The sequence below is a fragment of the Cervus canadensis genome, chromosome 24 (genome assembly GCF_019320065.1).
Source record: "Cervus canadensis isolate Bull #8, Minnesota chromosome 24, ASM1932006v1, whole genome shotgun sequence".
Lineage (NCBI taxonomy): Eukaryota > Metazoa > Chordata > Mammalia > Artiodactyla > Cervidae > Cervus > Cervus canadensis.
In genome coordinates, this window is record NC_057409.1 from 19,666,401 (window position 1) to 19,690,739 (window position 24,339).

Sequence of the window (24,339 nt, forward strand, 5' to 3'; positions counted from 1 at the left end):
TTTGTTTGAAAAAAAGAAAAGAAAAAAGAAAGAAACCCACTTAAAGTATTAACAAAGAGAAAATTCATTATAAGAATAGATAGCCAATGGGAATTAGATGTATGTCTCAGGAAACTCAAACAGGGGCTCTGCATCAACCTAGCGGGGTGGGGTAGGGAGGAAGATGGGAGGGAGGTTCAAAAGGGAGGGGATATGTGTATACCCGTGGCTGGTTCATGTAGAAGTTTGACAGAAAACAATAAAATTCTGTAAAGCAATTATCCTTCAATTAAAAGATTAAAAAAAAAAAAAAAAAGAATATAGAGGCATCTCAAGAAACGAAGCCAGGACCCAGAGTCAGTCTTCATAGGGTAGAGATTAAGAAGTAGAAAGCCTGTTTTGTGTGTATGAGCATACAGCCTGAAACTGAGCCCTAACATTTCGACTAATTAAGAATATTTGCAGCAGAGAAAACATTTTTTTCTCCCAATTTCATATGTATTCATTTTTTTTGTTGAACAACTTCAAAATAAGGAACTTTCATAGTTGATATTAATATCACTACAAGAAAAAATAGGTTATATTAATCAGATAGTCTTATTTTTACTTTTTATATGGCATACGAGTAAAAGAAAGTGTATTAGAAGAGTATATTTTAAACTTTTTTAAAGATTTTTTTGCCTATTTTCATGCATAAATTTATCTAGTAGCACTCATAGATTTTTCCCACCTATCTTCCTCCACCCCATCATAATATAAAATCATCCTTACTTCCTGTAATACTCATAATAATGTCCTGCCCTATTGGACTCTGACCTGCTTTCTGTAATTTTTTTTTATAAGTGCTGAGCTTTAACTAGAAGGCACAGGACAAAAGGCAAAACAGTGCCAGACAAACAGCCACCCAGACAGGACTCCTCCTAAACCAGGGGCGACCATGACCTGCTGCGAAGGATGGACAGCCTGCAATGGATTCAGCCTGCTGGTTCTACTTCTGTTCGGAGTAATTCTCAACGCAATACCTCTAATTGTCAACTATGTGGATGAAGACCAATTTTTTGAAAACCCCATCTCCTGCTTTGAATGGTGGTTCCCTGGAATTATTGGAGCAGGTGTGATGGTCAGTGAAATTTATTTGACTCAATTTGGGAAACGCCTGCTTATTATATTGAAGATGATCTAAAGACAACCTTTCAGCCCTGCAGTGAGCTATGTCCTGGCTTAGGATATACTGCGGGGAAATGGGTATGGTATTAACTTGTATGGGCATCAGTGAAGAATGGCAATTTAAATGAACCGTGGTATAGGCTAGGGAGCTTGGGCCAAAAAATAATAATACATTGATAAAAGTTGGTTGGGTTATTATGTATCATACTGTTACCACATCCATGTCTGGCAGCTCACTGCTCAAAAGCCATGAGAGTTCAGGCTGGTGGCAAGGAAATTTTGCTTTATTTTGGATGCCAGCAATTGTGTGTGGGGGGAGGTAGGGGGGATGCCTGTCCAAAATCAAACTCCCCCAAACTAACAATCAGTGGGCAAGAGCTTTTATAGACAGAGGGAGGGGGCTATATGCAACAGTACAGTCAGCTCTGACAGTCATCTTGAAATCAGTCACCAGTGGTCTGACCAGAGTCATCTCGATTGTTTTAGGTACAGTTATTCTTCAGTTTCAGTTCGTTCCAATCTTCTTGAGGCCGGTTCTCAGAATTGTGGCCGCTTATGTCATGGCTACATCCTGGTTGCCATGTAGTTAACTTTTTCCACCTGGCGGGGATTTCAGTATCTATAAGAGAGCTCACAGAATATGGCTCAGAATACTACCTACAGCACTCGAGAAGGAATTAAAATGTCCATGGAATTCTCCAGGCAAGAATACTGGAGTGGGCAGCCATTCTCTTCTCCAGGGTATCTTCCCAACCCAGGGATCAAACCCCGGTCTCCTGCATTGCAGGCAGATTCTTTCCCATCTGAGTCACCAGGGAAGCCTGTTTAATGACTACATTGTTATCATTTAGTCTCCTTTCACTGTTTTCCTTTGTTTCTGCATTTTCTCACTTCTCTAATTAACGTTATTCTTTGGCTAAAGTTTTTCCACAGACAAAAGGCAGGCTGAGGACCTGGGGGGCAAGGATCATAGGAGGCTGCTCCATTTCAATACTTCTCATATAAGTCTGCTTTCCCAAGCTTCAGAGGTAGCAGTAAAGAGTTTTTGAATTCGTTGCCTCAGCTCTCCTTTGCCAATCCCAGTCTCTAGGTATTCACAGGGAATACAATAGGAGCGGGAAGTGCTCAGTAGGAAGGGGGAGGGACATTCCATGCCCGGTGAACCTACTGGATGAAAATTGTGAGGCATGAATATGACACTGCTTACACCTAGGGGAGTTGACCTAAGAGGTTTGGGACTTGAAACCCTGGCTGTCTCTAACCTCAGGGACTTTTTTGACTCAGATCTTACTTACAACCCAAACATCATGGTGCTTGTTTAAAGTTTGATAATTATTAATAGGTCTATCTTTGTTGAAGTCTGTAGCCGAGCAGTGTAAGGTAGAACTGCCCAACGTACCTGGCCATAAATCAACCCAGGCACTTGTAACACATGCAGATTTATATGCCTTTTCCTGGGGATTCTGGTGTAGGTGGGTTAGGTGTGACCCATGGTGTGGCAACAAATCTTGTTTTCAGACCTGGCAGAATATCTCAGTTCTGGTTGTGTCCCCAGTATATTACTACTAGCAAATCATTTATCTTGTGATTTTGTTTCCATATCAGTAAAAGTGGGAATGTAATTAAAGTTGGAAAATTCAGCATTCAAGAGGCTTGTTTTTGTTATACCATTGAGGGCCTACTTAAGGGTGGTCTCACGAATGCTAGAGAAAGGCACCCTTGTTTGGATGCGCCTTTGTGTTATAATGATGATGAGTTACTGTTCTTAGTCTTATTTCCTGACTTACAAGAAAATGGTCTTTGTTGTTGTTGTTGCTCTTCAGTTGCTCAGTCGTGTCTGACTCTTTGTGACCCCGCGGACTGCAGCACGCCAGGCTTCCCTGTCCTTCACCATCTCCCGGACCTTGCTTAAACTCATGTCCGTTGAGTTGGTGATGTCATCCAGCCATCTCGTCCTCTGTTGTCCTCTCCTCCTTCTGCCTTCAGTCTTTCCCAGTATCAGGGTCTTTTCTAATGAGTTGGCTCTTCATCAGGTGGCCAAAGTATTGGAACTTTGGCTTCAGCATCAGTCTTTCCAATGAACATTCAGGGTTGATTTCCTTTAGGATTGACTGGTTCGATCTCCTTGCTGTTGGGTCATTATATATGAAACAGAGAAAGAGAGGCCACTGACTTCATACATTACACTAAAAATCTGGTTGAGTAGTTATTAACATTTGTATTTTAACAGACCAAGAGAAGGTTGAGAATGTTAACAAGGTAGCACAGTAGGTGTGAAACCCAATTCCAGATTTATCAGATTCTAAACCTCTGTTTCCCATCAGTATTAGCACCATAATCCTCATCATCGATTTCAGGCTGACAAAGGGAAAGACAAAATCTACAACTTAACCCATAAACTCAAGTAACCAGGAAACCAAAGCATAGAAAGATTACATAAGTATGAAACTGTTTCAGAGAATCTGGACTTTCTTTCCAGATAGTTTCCTTTATCGCCCTCAATAAATACTAACAATGTATTGCTATCACACCAGGTTCTTGCTATTACTCAGTATCATGCATCTTCACAGCATCAACCACTCTCTGAAGCATTCAATAGACATTTTATTGACAGAGATTCAAACTCTAGAATAGGCTCACAAGCAAATAGGTGGATGATAGAAGGGTTATTTTCTTGATCCTCAGCCATGTATAGAATATGGAAGAATATCTTTTTCAAAGGGAATTGTGTCCTTTACATCAATCTAAATACTGACTTAGTTCAAAATATTGAACTCTCAATATACTGTATATACACAGAAAAGTTAATGAAGAAGAAATCACTCCCTTAATAAGTACTTTCGTCATAGTTCTTGAAATCCAGTTCTAATCTGTAGCATTTTAAATTAGTTTCAAAAACAGGGAATTTTGCAGGAAGTCGTTAATAATAAAAACTATGGAATTCATCATCGATCACTTCATAAAATACAGTTATTTTACGGCTTTATGATTTACCCAAAACAGAAACGAATCTTTTCATCTTTGAAACCATGACTAAGAGTATTCAAATATTAAGTTACTATCTTCATGTATTATCTACTAAATGGAAAATCAATACACATTCTTTTCCCAAGTACCAAAAAAACAACTTGAAATGTTTCCTTGAAACGTTTCCTCTAAAAAATAAAGACTGTTTTATTTTACAGGTTAATTATAAGCCTAATCTTAATCATGATTATTTATTGAGTTCACTTACTGTGTAATAATTAATCAATTATTAAAGTCTTAGAGTAGAAATTGTTGAACATTAAACAAATTAGAAAATACTGTTTAATAAGAATTTTCAAAATACAATTTTTATATTTATAATGAACCACAGTTTTGTGTTACTTTCATATTCAAGTACTTTGACGAGTCCCAGAAATCTGCATTCTAACAGAGTTGTAGTGGTCTAAAGCTATTCTGGACTTCTTATGAAATCATATGCCTTATTTCTAAAATTGGATGAAAGTATGGGCTTCTGTAATGAAAAGTGAACAATGCTAATTTTCTTTATAAAAACAAAAGACTATCAAGAAAAATAGGCTCACAAAAACTCTGATACATTCTAATGTGCTTAAGAGTTGAAGAGAAAGAGTATTCTCCAGATTACTTATTTTTGTAGAAGACAAACTGGAAGATTTATAATTCAGTCACACACACACACACACACACTTGCACATTTTAATGTAAATCCTATAAAGAATCCCTCTAATCTCCAAAGTTCTGAATGGGCAAAATGGTTGAAATACAATGAGTTATCAAGTTACCAGTAATAATGTAACAAAGATGTGTCAACATGCCAGAAGTCAATCAGGTGAGGATTCATATATGAAAAGCTATTATTTATTTATTTTTTTGAAAAGCTATTATTTATAAAACCCCTTTGTAAGAGAATGTATCTCTTTCAGCATCTCTGAAATTAATCTTCAAGAAATTTAGCAGAGTTTAATTTATATCAATAAGCAACCTGGAATGACTTATCCATTTAAATTATATTGTAATGGATGCTCCAACTTTCTTTTAACGGATTAATTAATTTTCTAAATCGGGGTTAACTTTTTTTTTTCCCTGCAAAAAAGCCAGCTAGTGAATATTTTAAGTTCTGGGAGCCAGTCAGTCTCCCTTACAACTATTCACCCCTCCTGCTTGTGCACCAAACCAGCATGAAAAATTAAGTGAATGGGCATGTCTGTGTTTTCATAAAACTTTACAAAAAAGCAGCTGTGGGCCATAGTTTGCCAGTTCCTGCTCTAAACAATTTGTTCCTTAAGCTCAGAAGGCAGTATCACTTACAGGTAGAACATAAGACGTTTAACCCGTGAACACTGACACCTATTTGGGTGCATAAATTTCTTTCGTCTTTGCTTCTGGGCTCTCAGCAATTGAGGGTCTAGGCTACCATACATACATGTGCCCTCTGAATCATAAGGGTGCTGGTGTTCAAGGCAGTCTGTAAGCAAAGCTTGATAAAAATACAAAGTGTTTTCGGAGTCAGTTCATGGTCAGAGAAGGGTGAAGTTTGTCAGGAAAGCTGCCTTGTAAGGCTGTTCTCCTGGAGAAGGAAATGGCAACCCACTCCAGTATTCTTGCCTGGAAAATCCCATGGACAGAGGAGCCTGGTAGATTCCCAGTCCATGGGGTCCCAAGAGTTGGACACAACTTAGTGACTAAACCAAGGTATTCAATCTTAGATCTGCTCTGAAAGGAGAAAGGTAGACATTGTATTGGAAAGATAGATTGGGGGGAAGGAGCAGTTAGGAGGACATTGAGATGACTGAGGGAGGTGACGGTGGTGGTAGGGATGAGAATGAATAAGCTCTGTGAGGGAAAAGAGAATTGTTAAGAATTGGCCAGTGTGGTTGGAATGGTGGTTAAGAGTCTGGGCTCTGGAACCTTAGTGGCCAGCTTTGACCCCCCTCTCCCTCATCTCTTCCACTTTCTCAGGCAAGTTACTCAAGCTTTCTGGACTTCAGTTTTCCACCCCAGTGAAATGGGGATAACTAGCACCTACCTCATAGGATTTTTATGAGGTTGGGAATAAACTAAAACACATGCTGTTATAACTCAACAAAATGTTAGAAAGAAGAGTGGGAGGACAGAGAACTACCCAAGGGCAGCTGTGCTGAGCTGGCAAAAAAATAAAAAAAAAGAAAACACACACACAAAAAAACAAAAAAGCCTGTGGCTAAAATTTCTTAAGTGGAAGGAAGTAATCGACATCCCTCCCTTCAACGATATAAAACTTCTTCCAGGAAGAATTTCTAGTCATACCTGCTGACTGCATGAGCACCTGCTCAGTCGCTTTAGTCGTGTCTGACTCTTTGCAACCCCATGGACTGCAGCCCACCAAGGATCCTCTGTCCATGGGATTCTCCAGGCAAGAATACCAGAGTGGGTTGTCATGCCCTCCTCCCGGGGACCTTCCTGACCCAGGGATCCAACCCGCATCTCCTATGTCTCCTGCCCCAGCTGCTGACTAGTTATTTGTAAACATTTGAACTTAAACTCCTGAGAATGTGACATCATTCCTTATAGCTTTCACCAGCAGTATGTATTCCTTTGATATTGAATGTAATACAAGATTTCTAAACATCAATGTGAAGTGAAACTGTTTCATGCCATGGACACAGGAGTAGAAAGGAGAATGTGGAGCTAAAAATAATCCTCAAATCACAAGTTTGGGGAATGAGGGAGCTGGTAGTGACCCTGGGAGTGGGAGAAGGGTGATGATAGAATTCTTAATTCCCAACTGCCAGGCAGACAAAACCATCAATTTCCTTTCTGAACACTTGCTGGATTAACTCACACCATTTTAGGGAAATTGGGTAAGTGGTTGCAGATTATAGTTTTAAAAAAAAAGTGAATTTTGGATGATGCAACCAACTCTTTCAGAAACATTCCTTTCAACATAATTAATAAATAACTCACTGTATTTAAAATCCAAGTCTCTCTCATGATGACTCAGAGTAGTGTTAAAATGTAGACGGGAAAGTCTGAAACTGCTATCCTGAAATCTCCTATCCTTTGCCCTTTCTTGTAATCTTTATGGTCCAGACAGGGATCACAAGATAAAGGACATTGCTACACTTCCTTCTTGTTCTCTGAAGCCTTGGCTTCCCACAACTGCTGGTAAGCAGAAGGTGAAGATTACTGCTTTATCATCTGCTGAGAAGTAATCATATTCATCGTTCCTGTTGATGTAATTTTCAGGCCATTCCAGCAACAACGATGTCCTTGGCAGCGAGGAAAAGAGCGTGCTGCAACAACAAAACCGGGGTGAGCACAGTGCGGCTGGTCCGGGAGCAGAAGGGCAGAAGCAGTTCCTGGCATCTCAGCAAAGTCGCCGAGGCGTCAGCAGCAACTGCATCAGCTGTGTGACTCCAGTGGTGGGACTGGTCCTAGACACACGCTATTTAGGAGGATTTATACGATAATACTGAGACTGAAGTTGGTCTTTCTGCTTTCCCGTAAAACTTTATTTTTGGAGCCAGCTTTCGGACCTTTTCCTCAATCTTCAATTTCAGTCTAAAGGTTTTCAAAGAAAGGAGATTTATAAGTCACTCTAAGAGCTGTAATCAGTTTCATAATACTCAAGTACTTGTTATTTTTGAGATGTGTATAAAGTACTTGGGGAAAAGTGCTCTCAGTTTTCTTATGCATGTGAAAGACCGGTTTACTAGGAAGAGAATGTTAACTGTCCTTATGCAGCTAAGTTAAAAGAGAACATTCCCCGCCCCCCCCCCCCAAAAAAAGAGAACATCCCATTTTTTTCCCCAAACATTTTGGTATGTATAAGGTTGTTTAAGATTGTAACGAAGTCAAAAGTAAAGGAGGACTTCCCTAGTGGTCCAGTGGTTAAGACTCTCACACCTCCAATGCAGGCGGCTCAGGTTCAATCCCTGGCCTGGTCAGGGAACTAAGAACCCACATGCCATTTGGTGCAGCAAAAAAAAAAAAGTTTGAAAAGCAAAGAAAATGAATATTTACTAACCTTCTCTCACTGTGTGTGTGTTAGTCCCTCAGTCTTGTACGACTCTTTGCAACCCCGTGGACTACAGCCTGCCAGGCTCGTCCGTCCAAGGGATTCTCCAGGCAAGAATACTGGAATGGGTTGCCATTTCCTTCTCCAGTCTCTCACTGTACTCAGAACATTTTCAAGCACGTTATCTCATTTTTCTGAAAATCCATGTTTTATGATTTCTGTTTTATTGACTGAGAAATTAATCCTCAGAGGAAGCAAATAACTGCCAGTGTTACACCATTAGCAGGTAGATTTGTATCCACACCGCCACCATCAGATTCCAAAATTCCCAGTCTTTATGCCATGAACATGGTTACACCGTAACTCTGAGGACTCCTCTCACAATTCTTTCAGGAAGCAAGCAGATCAATAAACCAGAAATCACAGTAAATATTCCTGGCTGTCTAAGGTTTTAAAGCAATGATTCTCAGCTTGATGGGAACATTAGAACCACCTAGGGAAAATGTTAAAAATACCCATGGCTTGTGGCCCTCCCTAAGATCCTATATCAGTATTTTTCAAAAGCACTTTAAGTGATTCTAATATGCTCCCAGGGGTAAGAGCCACTGTTTAAAAGTGTACATATTGATAACCATAAATTAGAAAATTAATTAAAAAAAAAAACCTTTTCTGACATTTGGTATTTATCTAGCATTATAGTTACTTTGCTAGTTATTTATAGTCTCTCTCTGGTCCTGACACATTGTAGTGGTCCATTGAAATGGACAAGGTTCAGGTAGAGCATAAAAGTTCAGCTTTTTCAGAAACAATGGCAATGATCATTTATTTATTTTTAGTTGTGGCTACAATGGGTCTTTGCTGCTGTGTGTGGGCTTTCTCTAGCTAGAGCATGCGCACTTCTCTTTTGCAGAGCGTGGGCTCTAGGCCTGTGGGGTCAGTAGTAGTGCACAGGCTTATTAGCCCCGTGGCACGTGGGATCTTCCCAGACCAGAGAGCAAACCTGTGTCCCCTATATTGGCAGGCAAATTCCTAAGCATGGGACCACGGGAAGTCCAAAACCAGTGATCTTTTGAAATCTAGTTGAATGGCAGGGACCTTGCCCTCTGCTTTCTTGCATAAGTCCCACCTAATCACACCTAGATCCTAAGACTGAGGTTTGTAAGGTAGCTGGACAATGGCAGTGGTGGATGATAAAGACCACATATGCTGCTGAAACTTGCGACAGACTACGCTCATGTAATAATGTGTGCAAACGTGCCTACTTTATTTTTCAGATGTTTCTTTCATCACTTCTGAATGCCATCACAGTCATCGGAGCTGCATACTGCCTGCTGGTGTCCATCCAGGCTCTCGAGGAGGGCCCTCTCATTTGCAACTCTCAAAGCAACGCAACTTCCAGTTGTGAATTTTCACTTAAAAACTTAACGTGAGTAACCGTTTGCTTCCTTACACAGCTGCAGCTAATTAGGTTAGAAGAATGTGGTGCTGACCGGGTGCCATGTTTTCTCTCACGGGACAGTCTTACAGATTTAGTACAGTAACCCCAGTTGGCCCAACCTCAGAGAAACGGAGGAATCACTGCATTCAGAATGCTTTGGGTATGGTCTTGGCTAAAACGGATTATCCTTGTCTCTCAAAAATCTACGGCAGCATATGTGCATGTATATAAAAAATTTCTGAAGATGTGAACCAGAAACTTCCATCCTTGAAGAATGGTAATGGAGGACGCCCTCAGGGAGTGAAGGGAGCACTACTTCTGATCAAAGCAAACTTGTAGTGCAATGAGTCAAAGTGTTAGTCACTCAGTCATGTCTGACTCTATGACACTCCATGGACTGTAGCCCGTCAGGCTCCTCTGTCCACGGAGTTTTCTAGGCAAGAATACTGGAATGGGTTGCGATTCCCAACTCCAGGGGATCTTCCCAACCCAGGGATCAAACCCAGGTCTCCTGCATTACAGGTAGATTCTTTACTGTCTGAGCCATGAGGGAAGCCCAATTATACTTGTAAAACCTAAGCATATATTACTTTGAAAATCTGAACAAAAACACAGTAAGCAAATAAAATCTAGAGGCTTACCACTAAGCCCTAAAAAAGAAACAGAGCAGCAGCCAGTGGAATCATGCAAACATAATATAAATACACTATAGGCATGGGGATGAATCAAAAGCTTAAGTCGCGGAGTAGCAAGTAATGCTGAAGAGTTACATGGTAATGGTTCATTTCAGTCTTCTAAAATGGTTCTGTGCCTTAATCTAGGCACAACTGGTAAAACTCAAAGAAAATAACAATCTCATTCGTTAATTATATATTGTTCAGTACAGAAAACAACTAGAATTCACTTTTGTGGTCATAGGGAAAAAATTGCTCCCCCTTTTTCCTATCTTGAATGGTTAAAAAAGAAAAATCTCTCAAAATTTGCATACCACAGTTGTGAATCAAAATCCAAAGAAATTCCCTTTACTAATAGAGTTGGAATAGGAAATCAGAAGGCTTCCGCCTGGGTGGCTCAGTGGTAAAAAAAATCTGCCTGCCAATGCAGGAGACTCGGGTTGGGCTCCTGGTCTGGGAAGATCCCCCGGAGAAGGAAATGGCAACCCACCACTTTCACTTTTGTTATTTATGGCTATGCTGCTGCTTGGGTTTTCTCTAGTTGCATTAAGTGGGGGTTATTGTGGCGGAACACGGGCACAGGAGTTGTGACTGCCGGGCTCTAGAGCACAGGCTCAGTAGCTGTGCCTGAGTTGTGGGCTCAGTTGCCCTCAGCATGTGGGATATTCCTGGACCAGGAACCGAACCTGTGTCCCCTGCACTGGCAGGCAGATTCTTTACCACTGAGCCACCAGGGAAGCTCTAGAAGTGCTTGTTGATGAGATACATAATGAATCAACCTTTTGTAGCTGTTACAGGGGTACATCCTCTGGAACCCTGATCCTAGTGACAGTTTCTGGGCACAATATTTTAAAAGCAGTGTCTGCTTTACTGGACATGTCCTTTTCTGGAGGCCACGCTGCATTCTCGAGATGGTCAGTAGTATTTCTGAGTATTTATTTTTTTATCATTTCTTTCTTTTTTTTCCAGTACCAATTACCACGAATCCTTTGATCTGCAGTGGTTCTTCGAAGACTCTTGTGTTCCTCCTACAGATTCCAACAATCCTTCCATCACCAACACAACAGCCAGTAACTGGAGAGTACACAACTTGCACTTCAATTCTATAGAAAACAAACACAGGATTATCCATGTCTCAGTATTTTTAGGCCTGCTGCTCGTGGGCATTCTCGAGATGCTGTTTGGACTCAGTCAGATCATCATTGGCTTCCTTGGCTGTCTGTGTGGAGGAGTCTCTAAGCGAAGAAGCCAAATCGTGTAGTTTAATAACAATAAAATGGAAATACTAGCTTAAATCATTTGAGAACCTTTAAAAGACATGCTTTTAGAAGTTCAATAATAGAACATTACCTAGAAAGCTGTGGATGAGTCAGTTTAGCCCAAAGGTTGTTTTTATTTTATTTTTCAAAGGTTGTTTTTAAAGTCAACTTTGATATAATTAAAAAAACAAATCACAGTTAAGCATGCTGGTAAATGCAAATTCTCCTATGGAAAGAAAAATATCAGTCATTGACTTTGGAGAAAAGTGGAGAGAAGCTTTCTGGTTATTTTGTGTCTTTCTGTACTGGTGTATTATTTGGATTTTCTAACTATATTCTCATATGTGGAGAAAGGGAGGGAGAGTAAGGACAGAAGTTATAATAGAAGCCAAAGTATGGGATTTTTCTTTTTTTTTTTGTATTTCTTTATAATTAAAGATGATAAATATATACAATTGACCCTTGAACAACTGGGGTTTCGACTGTGCAGGTCCACTTGTGAAGCAGATTTTCCCCAACAGTAAATACCAGAGTACCACATGATTTTCAGTGCTGTTGACTGAATCTGTGGGTACAAGAGCCCTGGATACAGTCAAACCAAGGATATGGAAAAAAGGCATATTATATGGATGGCCAGCAACATTTTCTTGCCTGGAAAATCCCATGATCAGAGGAGCCTGGAAGGCTACAGTTCATGCGGTCACAAACAGTCAGACATGACTGAGCAACTAACACTTCTAACATTTGATTGTGTAGAAAGTTGGTGCCCCTAACCGACCAAGCTGTTCAAGTGTGAAAAGTAATCTGAATATAATCAAGTTTTCAGACCTCATTCAGCTTACAGGAAATCCAAGAAAAGAGGACATATTCAGACAAATTCAAAAGGTGGGATAGCACATAACAGTCAACTGTTCTCAACAAGAAAATGTAGTACAAGAAAGAAAACAAAAAGTTGGATGGGTTGAGGGAACGATTCTACATTAAGAGACCAAAGAGAGGTATGATTCAAGCAAAGGGACTATGTGGACCTTGTCAGGGGTAACTGGGGGAACATGTACAAGGACTGGTTTAGGTATTATTAAGGACTTACTGTTCGTTTTTTATGACTGATGACGGTTTTATGGTTATGCAGGAAAATGTCTTTATTTTTCAGAAATGCATATTTATGCGTTTGGGGGAAAACATCACGTTTTTAAGACATTTCAGCTAAAAAATGAAGCAGTGGAAAAATGTTAATTATTATATTTAGGTGACAGGTATATGGCAATTCATTACATGATTCAATTTTCTTATGTTTGCATTTTTCAGAGTAATTAAAAAACAATAAATACCTGGGGGGAAAATCAAGTCTTTCACAATCTGGCTTATACATATGCCAAGTTCAAAAGGCAGGGTAACAAAACAGTGTATTGGCCATATTAAAATGTTATAGACAAAATTCAAAATCTACCATTTTCTGAATTATGATCATGCCTGCATTTTTATTTCAATTACTTATATATTATATTTACTGGGCTTAAGAGTCTAGAAATAATTTACAATTCCTATAGCTGCCTGAGTCCCCCAATCAGTAACATCAAGACCTTACAGGCATTTTTTTTCTGAACCAATTTATAAAGATCTTCTCCCTATGCTCCTATAAATACCTACTTACCCTTAAACATCTCCTACTTGAGAAAGCCTTCCTAGAGTGCATGATTTCAACAAAAATCAGCAGGTACCGAAACCACTGTTATCATACCTCATGTCACGTCCCAGTGTAACAAGTTACTTGTTCTGAGAGGCTTTCCCTAATAGCCTAATGAAAAGTGGGCTTCCCATCCTCTCTCCTTCATCATTCTTTCATTTACAGTACTTATCACAATGGCAACAGCATTTTAACTTCTGCTTGTTCCTTAAATTTCACTCTCCCCCATAAGACCATAAGCTGCACGGGTACAAGGATGTTTCTTTTATTCACTCTGGTACAGTCAGAACCAAGTACAGTACCTGATACAAAGTAGCAATCTTATGAACACTTTATTGCATAAATGAATCCGAGTTTTAGAACTCAGCTTTTAGCCAAGACTCACTGCATATTAAATGAAGGCTAAACTGCTAAGTCATAAAATTAAAACACAAGTAAATGTGACAGCTCCCTGAACTTGACTAAACAAGTCAGTGGTGATGTATATAATCCTCATCAGCATGGAAATGGCTGAGATGACCCCAGTTCTCTACAGGGTCATGAACAGAGACTTGAGCCTCTCATTTTGGAGGGCAAAATAAAGGATGGTTGGCAGTAGCACAATTGGCTGAAATGGCTGGTAAGTTATTTCTTTGCTATTTTGGTCTTGTGGAAACTGCTACCATGGTGTATAGCAGATACACCTAAATGCCCTTAAATGCCTAAGGCTGATGGGCCACTTGCGGTGGGTTGGCTACATGTTATCTCTACCCTGATACCTAAAATTACAAACACATGTCTGTAAAAACGCCCTCCACCCCCAACCCAACAACATGCACCTATACTTGAAAGTGTTAGTCACTCAATTGTGTCCAACTCTTTGTGACCCTAAGGATTGTAGCCCACCAGGCTCCTTTGTCCATGGGATTCTCCAGGCAAGATTACAGGAGAGGGTAGCCATTCCCTTCTCCAGGGGAATCTTCCTGACCCAGGGATTGAACCTGGGTCTTCTGCATTGCAGGCTGCTTCTTTATTGTCTGAGCCACCAGGGAAGCCCAATATGCACCTAAGTTACTTACAAAGCTCATTGCTTTTTATTTCTCACTTCCACCCCCATGTTCAATCTCATTTTGGAAAATTTTTTTTTTTTTTTACTGTATCCATCTGAAATAGTCTCTCCCTATTCTTCAGCATTTATCTCAAGTTCCTTCTCCTTCATAAAATATTTTTATAATCCTCTAATTCATTAATGAGCCTTATTTCCCTCCTCCTCCATCAATCTATCAATTTCTTAACCATGGGGCTTGTGGTGGTGTATCTGCTGAAACTGCTTACTGCTGAGGTCAGTGCTGTGCTCACAGGAGTGTCTGCTCATTGGCAGAATAAACTGTAAGTAAAAGAACAGTTACAGTAATTACATTTTTCCAAACTTGAGGCCAGAAAAAGTTCAAATTCAATGACAATTATAATTAAGAAGCTGGATAACAGACATTCATGCAGGAAAAGAAGGAAAGCTCTCTTGCAAATGTATTTTCATAAAATCATCCCCCAAATGTAAATAACCAGCAAATGCTTCAACAAATATTCCGAGAAGTGAAAAAAAATCCAACCTTTAAATAGAGTTCTGAAAGTAGTGGCACTTGCTACACTTGTACTTGCCACTTAGTTGTTAATGGCCCTAGTGAGCCTGGGAGGTTGAACAATGGGTTACTGGCCCTAACTGTATCCTTTTCTCCCACTGTTTCCTGCATCTGAGATCTTTTCTTCATTCTCTGCTTGTTGAAATCACATCTTTATTTACTTTGAGATTCAGTTTGAATATCTAAGATGTATTTCCTGACCACCCTGACTGTTTTTTAAATTATTTTTGTAGTTTCAATTATTCACAGAAATTACCTTGAGATATACATATAAAGAGAATTGCTATAATGAATGATATCACAAGGATATTATTAATATAAAAGTCAGAAGACTTTCATGGGTAAAAAAAAAACAAACTGCCACCAAACTCATGATACACCCTAAGAATTAAAGAAAAGAATCCCTCCTCCAAGTATTTTTTTGAAGGACAGGAAAGAAGCAAGAAAAGAACAGCTGAATACACCTTTATCTAAGGAATTTCCCCTAACTGCCTTTCTCAAAACTTACTGCCTTGGTAGAAAGATACTGAAGATGTATGGCAAATGCTGTACCTAAGTAAAATTCTATCCATTTCTGAACCAAAAAAAAAAAAAAAAAAGGGAAAAAAACAAATAGTTTGGGAACTAAAGGCTCCAGCATTTGGTTTCCTTGATGCTTTTAATCTCATGAAATTTAGAACATCAGCTAAACACAACGGAAGAAGCAACAGAACTGATGGTGCTTCTATCTGAATCACTTTATAGACAATACATGTTAGAAAAACAGCTGTAACAAAACCAGTGTCTACCACTACCAGGATGAAGATCTGACTTGCTACCTGCCATGTCATTAACTGCACTATTTGCTCCAGAGATGGGAAGACTTAGGTGCATATAAAGAAATATGACATGGAATATAGCACACAGCACAATATGATGAAATAAAATCTTTCAAACAGACAAATACAGCTTTGGTTGACAGTTTATTAAATACACTACATTTGTACCTTATTCTGTATTTTTTTTAAATCATTCACACACGGACTTAGTAAAAATGTACTTTATAGAAAACCATCTGCAAAATAAAAATAAAAATGCACATTTTTACCCACATTTTAGATAAACCGCTTAAAATGTTAGGAATTATTTTGTTGGAGGTGATCATGAAACATGGGGTAGCTTGATTTTATTAAACCTGACACCAGACCAGGACTTCAGTAGTGTTAATGTTGACATGTGGATGCAAAAATGTCTATTAACTAAATTGTTTAATCTAACGGGGTTTGAGAAAACACTACAAATAGGACAAAATGAAGTACTATTTTTCCTTTACAGACATTTCGCTAAACCCATTTTCTATACACTTTCTCACACTCAGAATTAGTGGTGCAGACTGAAGAGGCAAAAAAAAATTCCTTAAAAAAAAAAAACCCAACTAGATCCTATTTACAAAACATGCAAAGTGTGAATTTTAAGTAGGTGTTATGGTAGAACTGGTTAAAAGTAAATACAGTCAAGAGACAGAATATACCTTTACTTCTGCAAATGTAAGTCCTTCCCCCTCCTTTCTGGGAGAAATACATTTTCAGGGCGTGGACTGTGAAATGGCATACAATGCAAAGACAGAAAACAAAGAAGTTTGCAAATTCTTTATATTTCCAGCTGTTGAGACAATATTTCTGAGAGCTGAGGTTACCTCTAGCGGCGAAACCAGAGCCAGCTATTAAGCAGCCAGAATGCTACAGTAATTGAATACATGACCATTTCTCTTTTAGCCCGTTCTTTGTTCTCCTCTTCCAGAAGTTGTAGACGTCTATTTAGTTTGATTATCTGAGTGAAAAACAACATCGAAAAATGAATAGAAGCTTTAATGCATCATGCAATCAGATTCTTATTAAGTAGCTTAATTTCTCAAAAGAATTATTATAAACATGAGAAGTTTCATTCGGCACCAAAAAAGAAAGTTGTATATAGGGAAAAAAATGTTACCCAAGACAGCTTAAATTCATTAAATTCTCTTAAAAGCTTCTGTCACTCAGCTTCAGTTTTTCCTATTTAACCTGCTTTAACTGCTTTATGCTTTCTCTGAGTTACTCAGAGGGCTCCATGTATTAACCTACTGGAGTGGGCCCTGTGACCTGCCACCCAGGCCCTTCAGGACTGAAATGCTGATTCTCTACCTGCCAGGAGGGTCACTGGTCAACAGCACAGTTCCTGGCTGTTGGTCGTTACTATGAGCAGCCCTGGGCCAAACAACTGTCTCGCCAAGTTCATGCTCCCTTATGAAGACATTGTGCATCCAACAACTGGTTTGTGATGGTGTTAAAGGCCCAGGTTCCCCGCTCCAACTCTGAAGGGTTATCCCAGCTTCAGAGCAATATACAGCTGTATAGATTTGCTTAAAATGTTAACACCCTGTGTGACTGGCTAGAATTACACCAATCCATTTTGGTAATACTGTTTTATGCTGATGAAAACCTGTAAACTGTGATTTAATATATCTTTAATCAAAATGGGAATATCAATTATGGTTTAATAAACAGTTTGATAGAGAAAGTATTTTAATTCATGGGTTACAATGGAGAGAAAAATGATAAAATGGATAAAATGTTAGGAACTACCACTTTACATGTAGCATCAATGGAATTTAGGGTCTCATGCTGTTTGGGACATTAGATACCTGTCGTCTTAATGAAGCTGCATCTACAACTGTCATGTCTTCTGAAGTTCCTTCAATCATTGCATCTATATTTGAAATGCCATACCTGAGAAATAAAACACGATTTAATATTAGAACAGAACTAAAAGTACCTTGCAAGTCACATAACATATTATGTAATGCTCAGAGGACTGTTATAAAGACTGGTATTTAACCGTACAAATTATTAAAATATTTATCAATCTGAACGGGTATTAATAAAGAGAAGAGCTTAAGGGAACAACTACCCACAATCCTGGGAAAGTGTCTTAAAGGTCAGAGAAAGAGAAGAAACCCTGACTAAGGATGTAAATAAGGAGACACTTTTCAACTCAGAGAGACTGGCAGTGTTAAAAAAGGATACATGGTTGAAAAGATCTGAGAGCTGTCATTCTGCTCAGAAGTCCCTGCTGAGACTCACTGGCAGGGAATACCAAGTAAACAAACTCCAGCTAAAAGCCTAAGACTGATCATTTTTTATTTCTCCATCTCTTCTCACTGCCATTTCTACTTCCCCTCTTGCCATTTCTACTCTTCACTTCTTATTTCCAATTATCTAATCTCTCCTGTATCTCCAGAGAAGCAGTTCTAAAATAACCTGAACACACCTTGCCGCTACATTCAGATCCAGAATTTAAGGACTGTAGTTAAGGAGCTGTGTATAACATAATGCTGGAAGGCCACTAAGACAAACTCTTGAGAAAACATTAAAAAGTTCTTCTTGTTCAAATGCAGTTACTTCTAAAGGGGCATTGATTTTTAAATAAATGACAAACAACTACTGAGAAACACACAAATGCTATTATTCCTCTTTGTCCCGACTTCCACTTTTAAAATATATTTTAAGTAAGATACAATTTACATACCTGATAATTCACCTCACACGTGTACAGTCTATTTAATCCTGTATGGCTATTTCAATAAAATGGGCTCATTAACTTTGCTGAATGAGCAGATTATAAATAAATCAGATTTAAAAGTTACTCCTATGTAATCTAGAGTTGGCACATACATCATGTTTTTAATACTCTAAGCAAGTCCCCATAACAAAAAGCACATTACCATACAAAGGGGTACAAAGGCGTATGAAGAGAATTATATTTTTCATTCAAACATGTTAGACAAGTCTATTTAGAAAATCCTTTTGCTATAAATGCTACTGAAAATAATTCAAAAATACTTTAATAAATAATGTGAAACAAAAAAAATGTGAAACAATTTTAAATTTTATAATCCTGCAGTGCCATCATTCTGAACACCAAATAGAATTATACAGGTTGCGGTTTCAATGACACTTGGTGTGTACTGACTTCAGATAACCTAGAATGATCTCTAAACACTCCTTTTATGGCTAAATTAACTGGCTTTCTCCTAATCTGCCCTTTCCTTTATGGGGGAATAGAGCAAATATACTGGAATATTGAGCGTAACTGCATCAGGTAGAGAAGTAAGCTACCAACTCAGTAGGTGATCTGCCCTTTCCTTCATGGGAATAGAGCAAAGATACTGGAATACTGAGAATAACTGCATCGGGTAGAGACGTAAGCTACTAAGTCAGTAGGTGCTAGAACTATGGGTTTATAAACATCTGAATTCCTCTTAACATTAACCAGAATTATTAAACAGTTAGTGGAAAAAAATAAAGGTTGAAGATTCCTCTTCTCTACACTTTATCCTCAAAATAAAAGTTTTCTATTTCTGTGAGGTCATATATTAGATAAATAATTGGGGGGAAAAAATCAAACAGAAGCAACTGCTTCAAAGGTAAATGGACCCAGACTGAATGCAGAGAAATGAACTGTAACTGAAAGGAACTCCCCACAACTTACATTCTGAACTAACTATAGTTTTAAACATCTGTAAAGGAAATCTTCATTTGCTAAGAAATCTAAGGGTATGCAAAAGACTCTACCTGTATAATTCAACTTAAAACATGTGTTTTAACCAAAACATGTATTTATCAGACCTAAAATCTCTGTAAGAAATTCTAAGTCAGATCATTGGCTGAAAATAACAGAAAAATAAAAGTATAACAAACTTATGAGAAATACACAAGGAAAAACTTGTTAATAATGTAAAAATAAACTAGTCAGTTGAGTGGAATGGGACTCCTAAGGACACATATTTCAATTTTCCAATCAGAAATTAGTATTAACGAGAAACCCATGTTTCTCTCTTCTACCTAAAGATGAAATGTGCCAGCTCGCTTCCTCTCATCATTGAAATAATGCTGCCAGTTTGAAATCTACTGATGATTTTGCTTAAAATAAATAAAATTGGCTCTGAAAAAATTACAGTAATGGTATCATTATTGTACCAACCATTTTTTTTATCAACTGTACAACTTTGGAAATGAGAATTTGGGTACCTGAGAACCTTAAGTATTAGTATGTGCCATTCTATCTGTCCTTGTGCACGACAGGAAGAAATGCCTACTTTAGGCTAAGCATAACTCAAAGTGAGAGGGACAAAATAAGAGAGAAAAGCTTCATCAACAGATGACAAAAATGTTTAAAAACTAAATTCTCTTTCTAACCATTTAACCTCTCAGGCTGTCAATCCTAATTTCCCCAATTTGAAATGATGCTTTACAGACATGTTTATCTATACAGTGAAAGTGACAAAGTGACATTATAGACAATTAACAACTAAAAAGGAAGTGCTGGACAGAACCTCAGGCAACAATTAACATAATGCACACAAAGCAAGGTTTAAGATTATTTTTTTCTGTGTACTAGCATGATCGTCCATTAAAACTGTGTTTAAATACACCGGCTCAGACGTTCACATAGTGATGTATTATAACTTTTTCCTTATACTCTCTTGGCCAAATGTCACGAGTGATTAGACTCACTGTTTTCAGAGAAAAGCAGGGGGTCCACCTAGAGAAAACTCTAGAGTTTAAAGCTATAATCTAAAGGCATGGCTACTGCATGCATTACGCCCTGCAAAATAACACATTCAACCAACTGTTCACCCTGGTAATTACAAAGTCTCAGAGTTTACCTGACGTTGTCATGATGAGGATTAGAAGTGGCGGCAGCAGACCCACCACGCAACACAGGTCTAAGGCGGGTTTTTGCAGGAGAAGGCACAAGACAGAGTCAGGAAACAGAGGGTAATGAAATAAAAGCAAAAATAAGACAAACAAATGTCAAATAGGATTATATTGTATGTTTCAATACAATATATTTCAAATACTTTACGTATCTTGGTCTCGCTGTCATCCATGTTATGGCTTTCATGAATTGAGCATTTTACAATGAGTTAGAAAACAAAGGGAACCTCTTATTTTCGTAACAAACAGCACCAACATACAAACTAATTTTTTGGTGCTTGTACTTGACATCCTACTAATTCTGTTCAAAATGTGTAACTCCTCTCTTTGAGTTGGGAAAAAAACAACCATCGGCAACTTCAGAAGCGTGTCAGGAACTGGTTAGCAGCACCTGCATGGTCATGGCTGCTCATCTGGTATCAACAGCCATCTCGAAAGCTACAAACCTGAAGTAACTCCCACTTCCCACAATTCCCTGCCTCCCGCCTCATGAACTCTGCTTCCTGCCTCGGATCCTAATGCAGCCGGGTCGCACGCAAACCCTCAGTTCCCAAGAGCAGAACTGGAGCTCAGCTCTGGAGCTGAGGAGGTCGGGGACACATCTTGAGGGCATAATACAGCACATCACAGGAAGTGCAACTGAATGTGTGCGCCTGATCCCGAGGGGCAACCAGGAGAGACACACAGGGGCTGCTGGAAATGAAGACTAGGGCGCACCGGGAAACTTTGTGGGCATTTTCACTGAGCACATACTTTGATTTTAGTGCACAATTAGCTCTCTACTGGTAAGAGATAACCTCTTCAGTAAATTTTACTTTTTAAATCAGGAAACAAAGGCTCTATGTGGTCACTGGTCAACTCCCCCAAAAGGAATCAGCAATACTTATAACCAGAGAAAGGAGGGTGGGGTGCAGAAGCCACATTGAGGGTTTGAAGAATTATTATTCTATTTTGAATGTCTCATTCTCTACAGGCTTATCAGGTTTTACCTGAATTTAAGTATCAACACAATTCTTAGAGGAAACATTTAACACCAAATGTTACTACTTTTTTTTCTGTAAGTTGGCACAGCTGTAGAATTTTTGTTACAATATAGACCACTATTTTATGTCAAATCAATTTATAAGAGAAAATCTTAATGCTTAGGTTGTATGTTTCCTAAAGGCACTACTGGTGCTTAAAGAAATTTATAGAACCTAGAGGGGAAAGGACTTTTGAGTCAGATATTAGACTTCTCCTTTGTTGGCTAAAGAACTGTAAGAAATCATAATGCTTGAGGCAGGTTTTTTAACTCATCCCACCCTACTAATTCATTTATCCTGTGACATTAGGAAAACTTACTTTCTGATCCTATATCACACTAACATGAGAAAGGTTAAAAGTGAAGCCACTGCTGTGTGCTACCTAAAGCTTTTTTAAAAATTTCAAGTATATGCTCAAAAGGATCTGCCATATCCAACATATTCCACCACAGAGATTTCCCTTTTATAATGCAGAGCCAGAAAATAATACAGTCTTTACCTTTCACAACGTATTTCATTTTGTCTTCTCACACTGGCAATTGACACATATAATATAAAAGTAAATTAGACAGGTGTTTGGCAAAGTTAGAAACTTTATTCAAGTACCACTTTCTACTGTAAATATGACTTAATACATTAAGGAATCATTTTAAGTTTGAAAATAAGTAAGATTTAACGTATTAAAAAATCTTTTCAGTTTTGAAAATAAGTTTTGTAATTAAAGTGGTAAAAGGGAATGAGATTCAAGGCTCTTCCAGTATTAACTTGTATATCAACATTTTTCAGTAAATAAATGGTCTTAGTAGAATGTTTTTTTGCTAAAAAACAAAACAAAATAAAACATGGAAACTGCTACAGTAAGTAAACAGGGTAGATGTACCAGGAATTACATGTATTTTTTAAAAAGATACATTATAAATAACAGATACTGTCTCAACTGCAACTCTGCATTTCTAGGTCTTCCAAGTAATGTATTTACATGGATACTTGCAAAAAATATAAATTATCTACAAATTGGCTTCTTACTCTATTGAATCAAAGCCAGAAATAATTAAGCCCCTCCTTTTTTTTGGCTGTACTTGGGCAGCATGTGGGATATTAGTTCCTTGACCAGGGCTTGAACCTTTGTCCCTAGCAGCTGTAGTGAGGAGTGGAGTCTTCATTACTGGACTGTCAAGGAAGTATAAAACCTAAGCATGCTGAGCATGACTAATCTGAGTACTTAAATAGTTTTCTTTCAGAGGTACTAAGTTTCTTTTTAAAAACATTAATATTTTGTATTGGAGAGTGAGATACAGAGCTCTCGAAGGTGTCAGGAGATGTGAGCATTTCCTAACTAGCATGGACTAAACAGCATTTTTAAATCCAAAGAACACACCTGGTACTTGCTGTTTCAGATGGTTTGGTAAATTTTTTTTCTTATACCTCAGTTTTCCAAATGCATAGCACCGACCTATGTAAGTAAACTTTTCTAACGCATACCTAGAATTTAACTTTGTTTTCACGTTGAACTTGGTTTTGGGTCATATAAGTTCTCAAGATGAGAAAATAAAAACAAAATACATAAACCTTTCAACAGTGACCCTCAGAGTATACACTAAAAATAATTCTTATGCCAAGCAACTGCGAAAATGCCTTATTTTATGATAATAAAACAGGCAGAAAGGTTTTTTTCATTCTTTCTGTCAAACAGTTCTAACTTTATTAACTGTATCTAATACAATGGCTTAAGACCAAAGATAAGACACTGCATTAGCATAACAGCCAGGAATAAAAAATAGGAAGGAAAAAAAAGATATACAGAGCAAGGAACATAAAAGCACTTCAAACTTTATATGCAATATTATTTAATAGTCATGCAAGTAGAACATTATCCAAATTTCACATTCCTATTTCTTGTATCTGATAAGTCAAACTAGACAGTTCTCCTAGCAGAAATAAAAACTAATTTGACATCTACAACTCTGATTAAATCTTGCACAACATTTAGATTAGTAAATACAACGGGCGAAAAAAAACCTTTCAAGTTGAAAGCAACCAATAATACTAATGATAATCTATTCTTCCAGGTTCCCAGGTATATATACAGGAGCAAAGAATTATTACTACAACTACTTTATGAATTTTTAAAAAATCTCACTTAATAAGAAAAATACTTCCTTCACAGAAAAGGGAATTTTAAAATTATCAATTTATTTCAATTAAAAAAAAATCACTTAAAGCTCAAGATAATTTTTCATAAATAACAGAATACAAAGCAAATTTTACAATTAATAAGATTTCTTATGATACTTTTGAATTTAAGGCAAAACTGTTCCATTATGGATTAAAAAAAAATACAACTATTTTTCCATATACTGCATTGAGCTGTGTGTATGCAGGGGGATGCATCTTTGTCATCTATATAGGATTTATAAAACATCTGTCCCATTCAGATATTTTCACTGTAATAGCATTTGATAAAATAAATTTGACCTAATAAACTAGCCTCTTGTAAGGACCTATTATAATTAAAAGTTAAAGAGGATAACTGGTAAAGAATAAATCTATGTTAAGGAGGGAGAAGAAAACAGGCATTTGGAAATACTAGTCAAGTGCCAGGTACTTTATATTAAATATCTTTTTAAGTATCTCTCATGACACTAAACAAAAAATTTGAGGCCATCTTTATATCTTAAAATAAAGACAGGGGAGGAAAGAAGAGTCCTCACGAGAATCCAGAAAACTAGGTAATATTAGTATTAACAGATGAAGAA

At 37.9% G+C, this 24,339-nt stretch overlaps 2 protein-coding genes and 1 long non-coding RNA gene across 21 annotated transcripts in view; 1 reads left to right on the forward strand and 2 right to left on the reverse strand.

Moving 5' to 3' along the window:
* The first annotated feature begins 838 nt into the window (after window positions 1-838).
* Window positions 839-11,522, forward strand: TM4SF20 (transmembrane 4 L six family member 20). The gene is made up of 4 exons (XM_043445305.1): window positions 839-1,099; window positions 7,378-7,443; window positions 9,424-9,575; window positions 11,231-11,522. Exons 1-4 carry the CDS (start codon window positions 917-919, stop codon window positions 11,520-11,522), a joined length of 693 nt encoding a protein of 230 aa, XP_043301240.1. The 5' UTR covers window positions 839-916.
* LOC122426405 lies at window positions 3,350-11,255 on the reverse strand. Its single transcript, XR_006265155.1, has 2 exons — window positions 11,041-11,255; window positions 3,350-7,692 (listed from the first exon to the last, which is right to left on the reverse strand). It is a non-coding gene; the product is annotated as an uncharacterized LOC122426405 (long non-coding RNA).
* A 4,247-nt stretch (window positions 11,523-15,769) lies between the features above and the next one.
* MFF (mitochondrial fission factor) overlaps window positions 15,770-24,339 on the reverse strand; it is a 28,604-nt gene continuing 20,034 nt past the window's right edge. For 12 of the 19 annotated variants that reach the window (XM_043445289.1, XM_043445288.1, XM_043445296.1 and 9 more), the window contains 4 exons: window positions 22,083-22,115; window positions 20,510-20,569; window positions 17,486-17,570; window positions 15,770-16,635 (listed from right to left, as the gene is read on the reverse strand). In XM_043445289.1, coding sequence (XP_043301224.1) covers window positions 16,504-16,635; window positions 17,486-17,570; window positions 20,510-20,569; window positions 22,083-22,115 — 310 coding nt within the window. In that variant the 3' untranslated portion in view covers window positions 15,770-16,503. The remainder of the gene's footprint in view (window positions 16,636-17,485; window positions 17,571-20,509; window positions 20,570-22,082; window positions 22,116-24,339) is intronic. The other 7 variants (XM_043445298.1, XM_043445295.1, XM_043445293.1 and 4 more) reach the window with 2 other exon arrangements.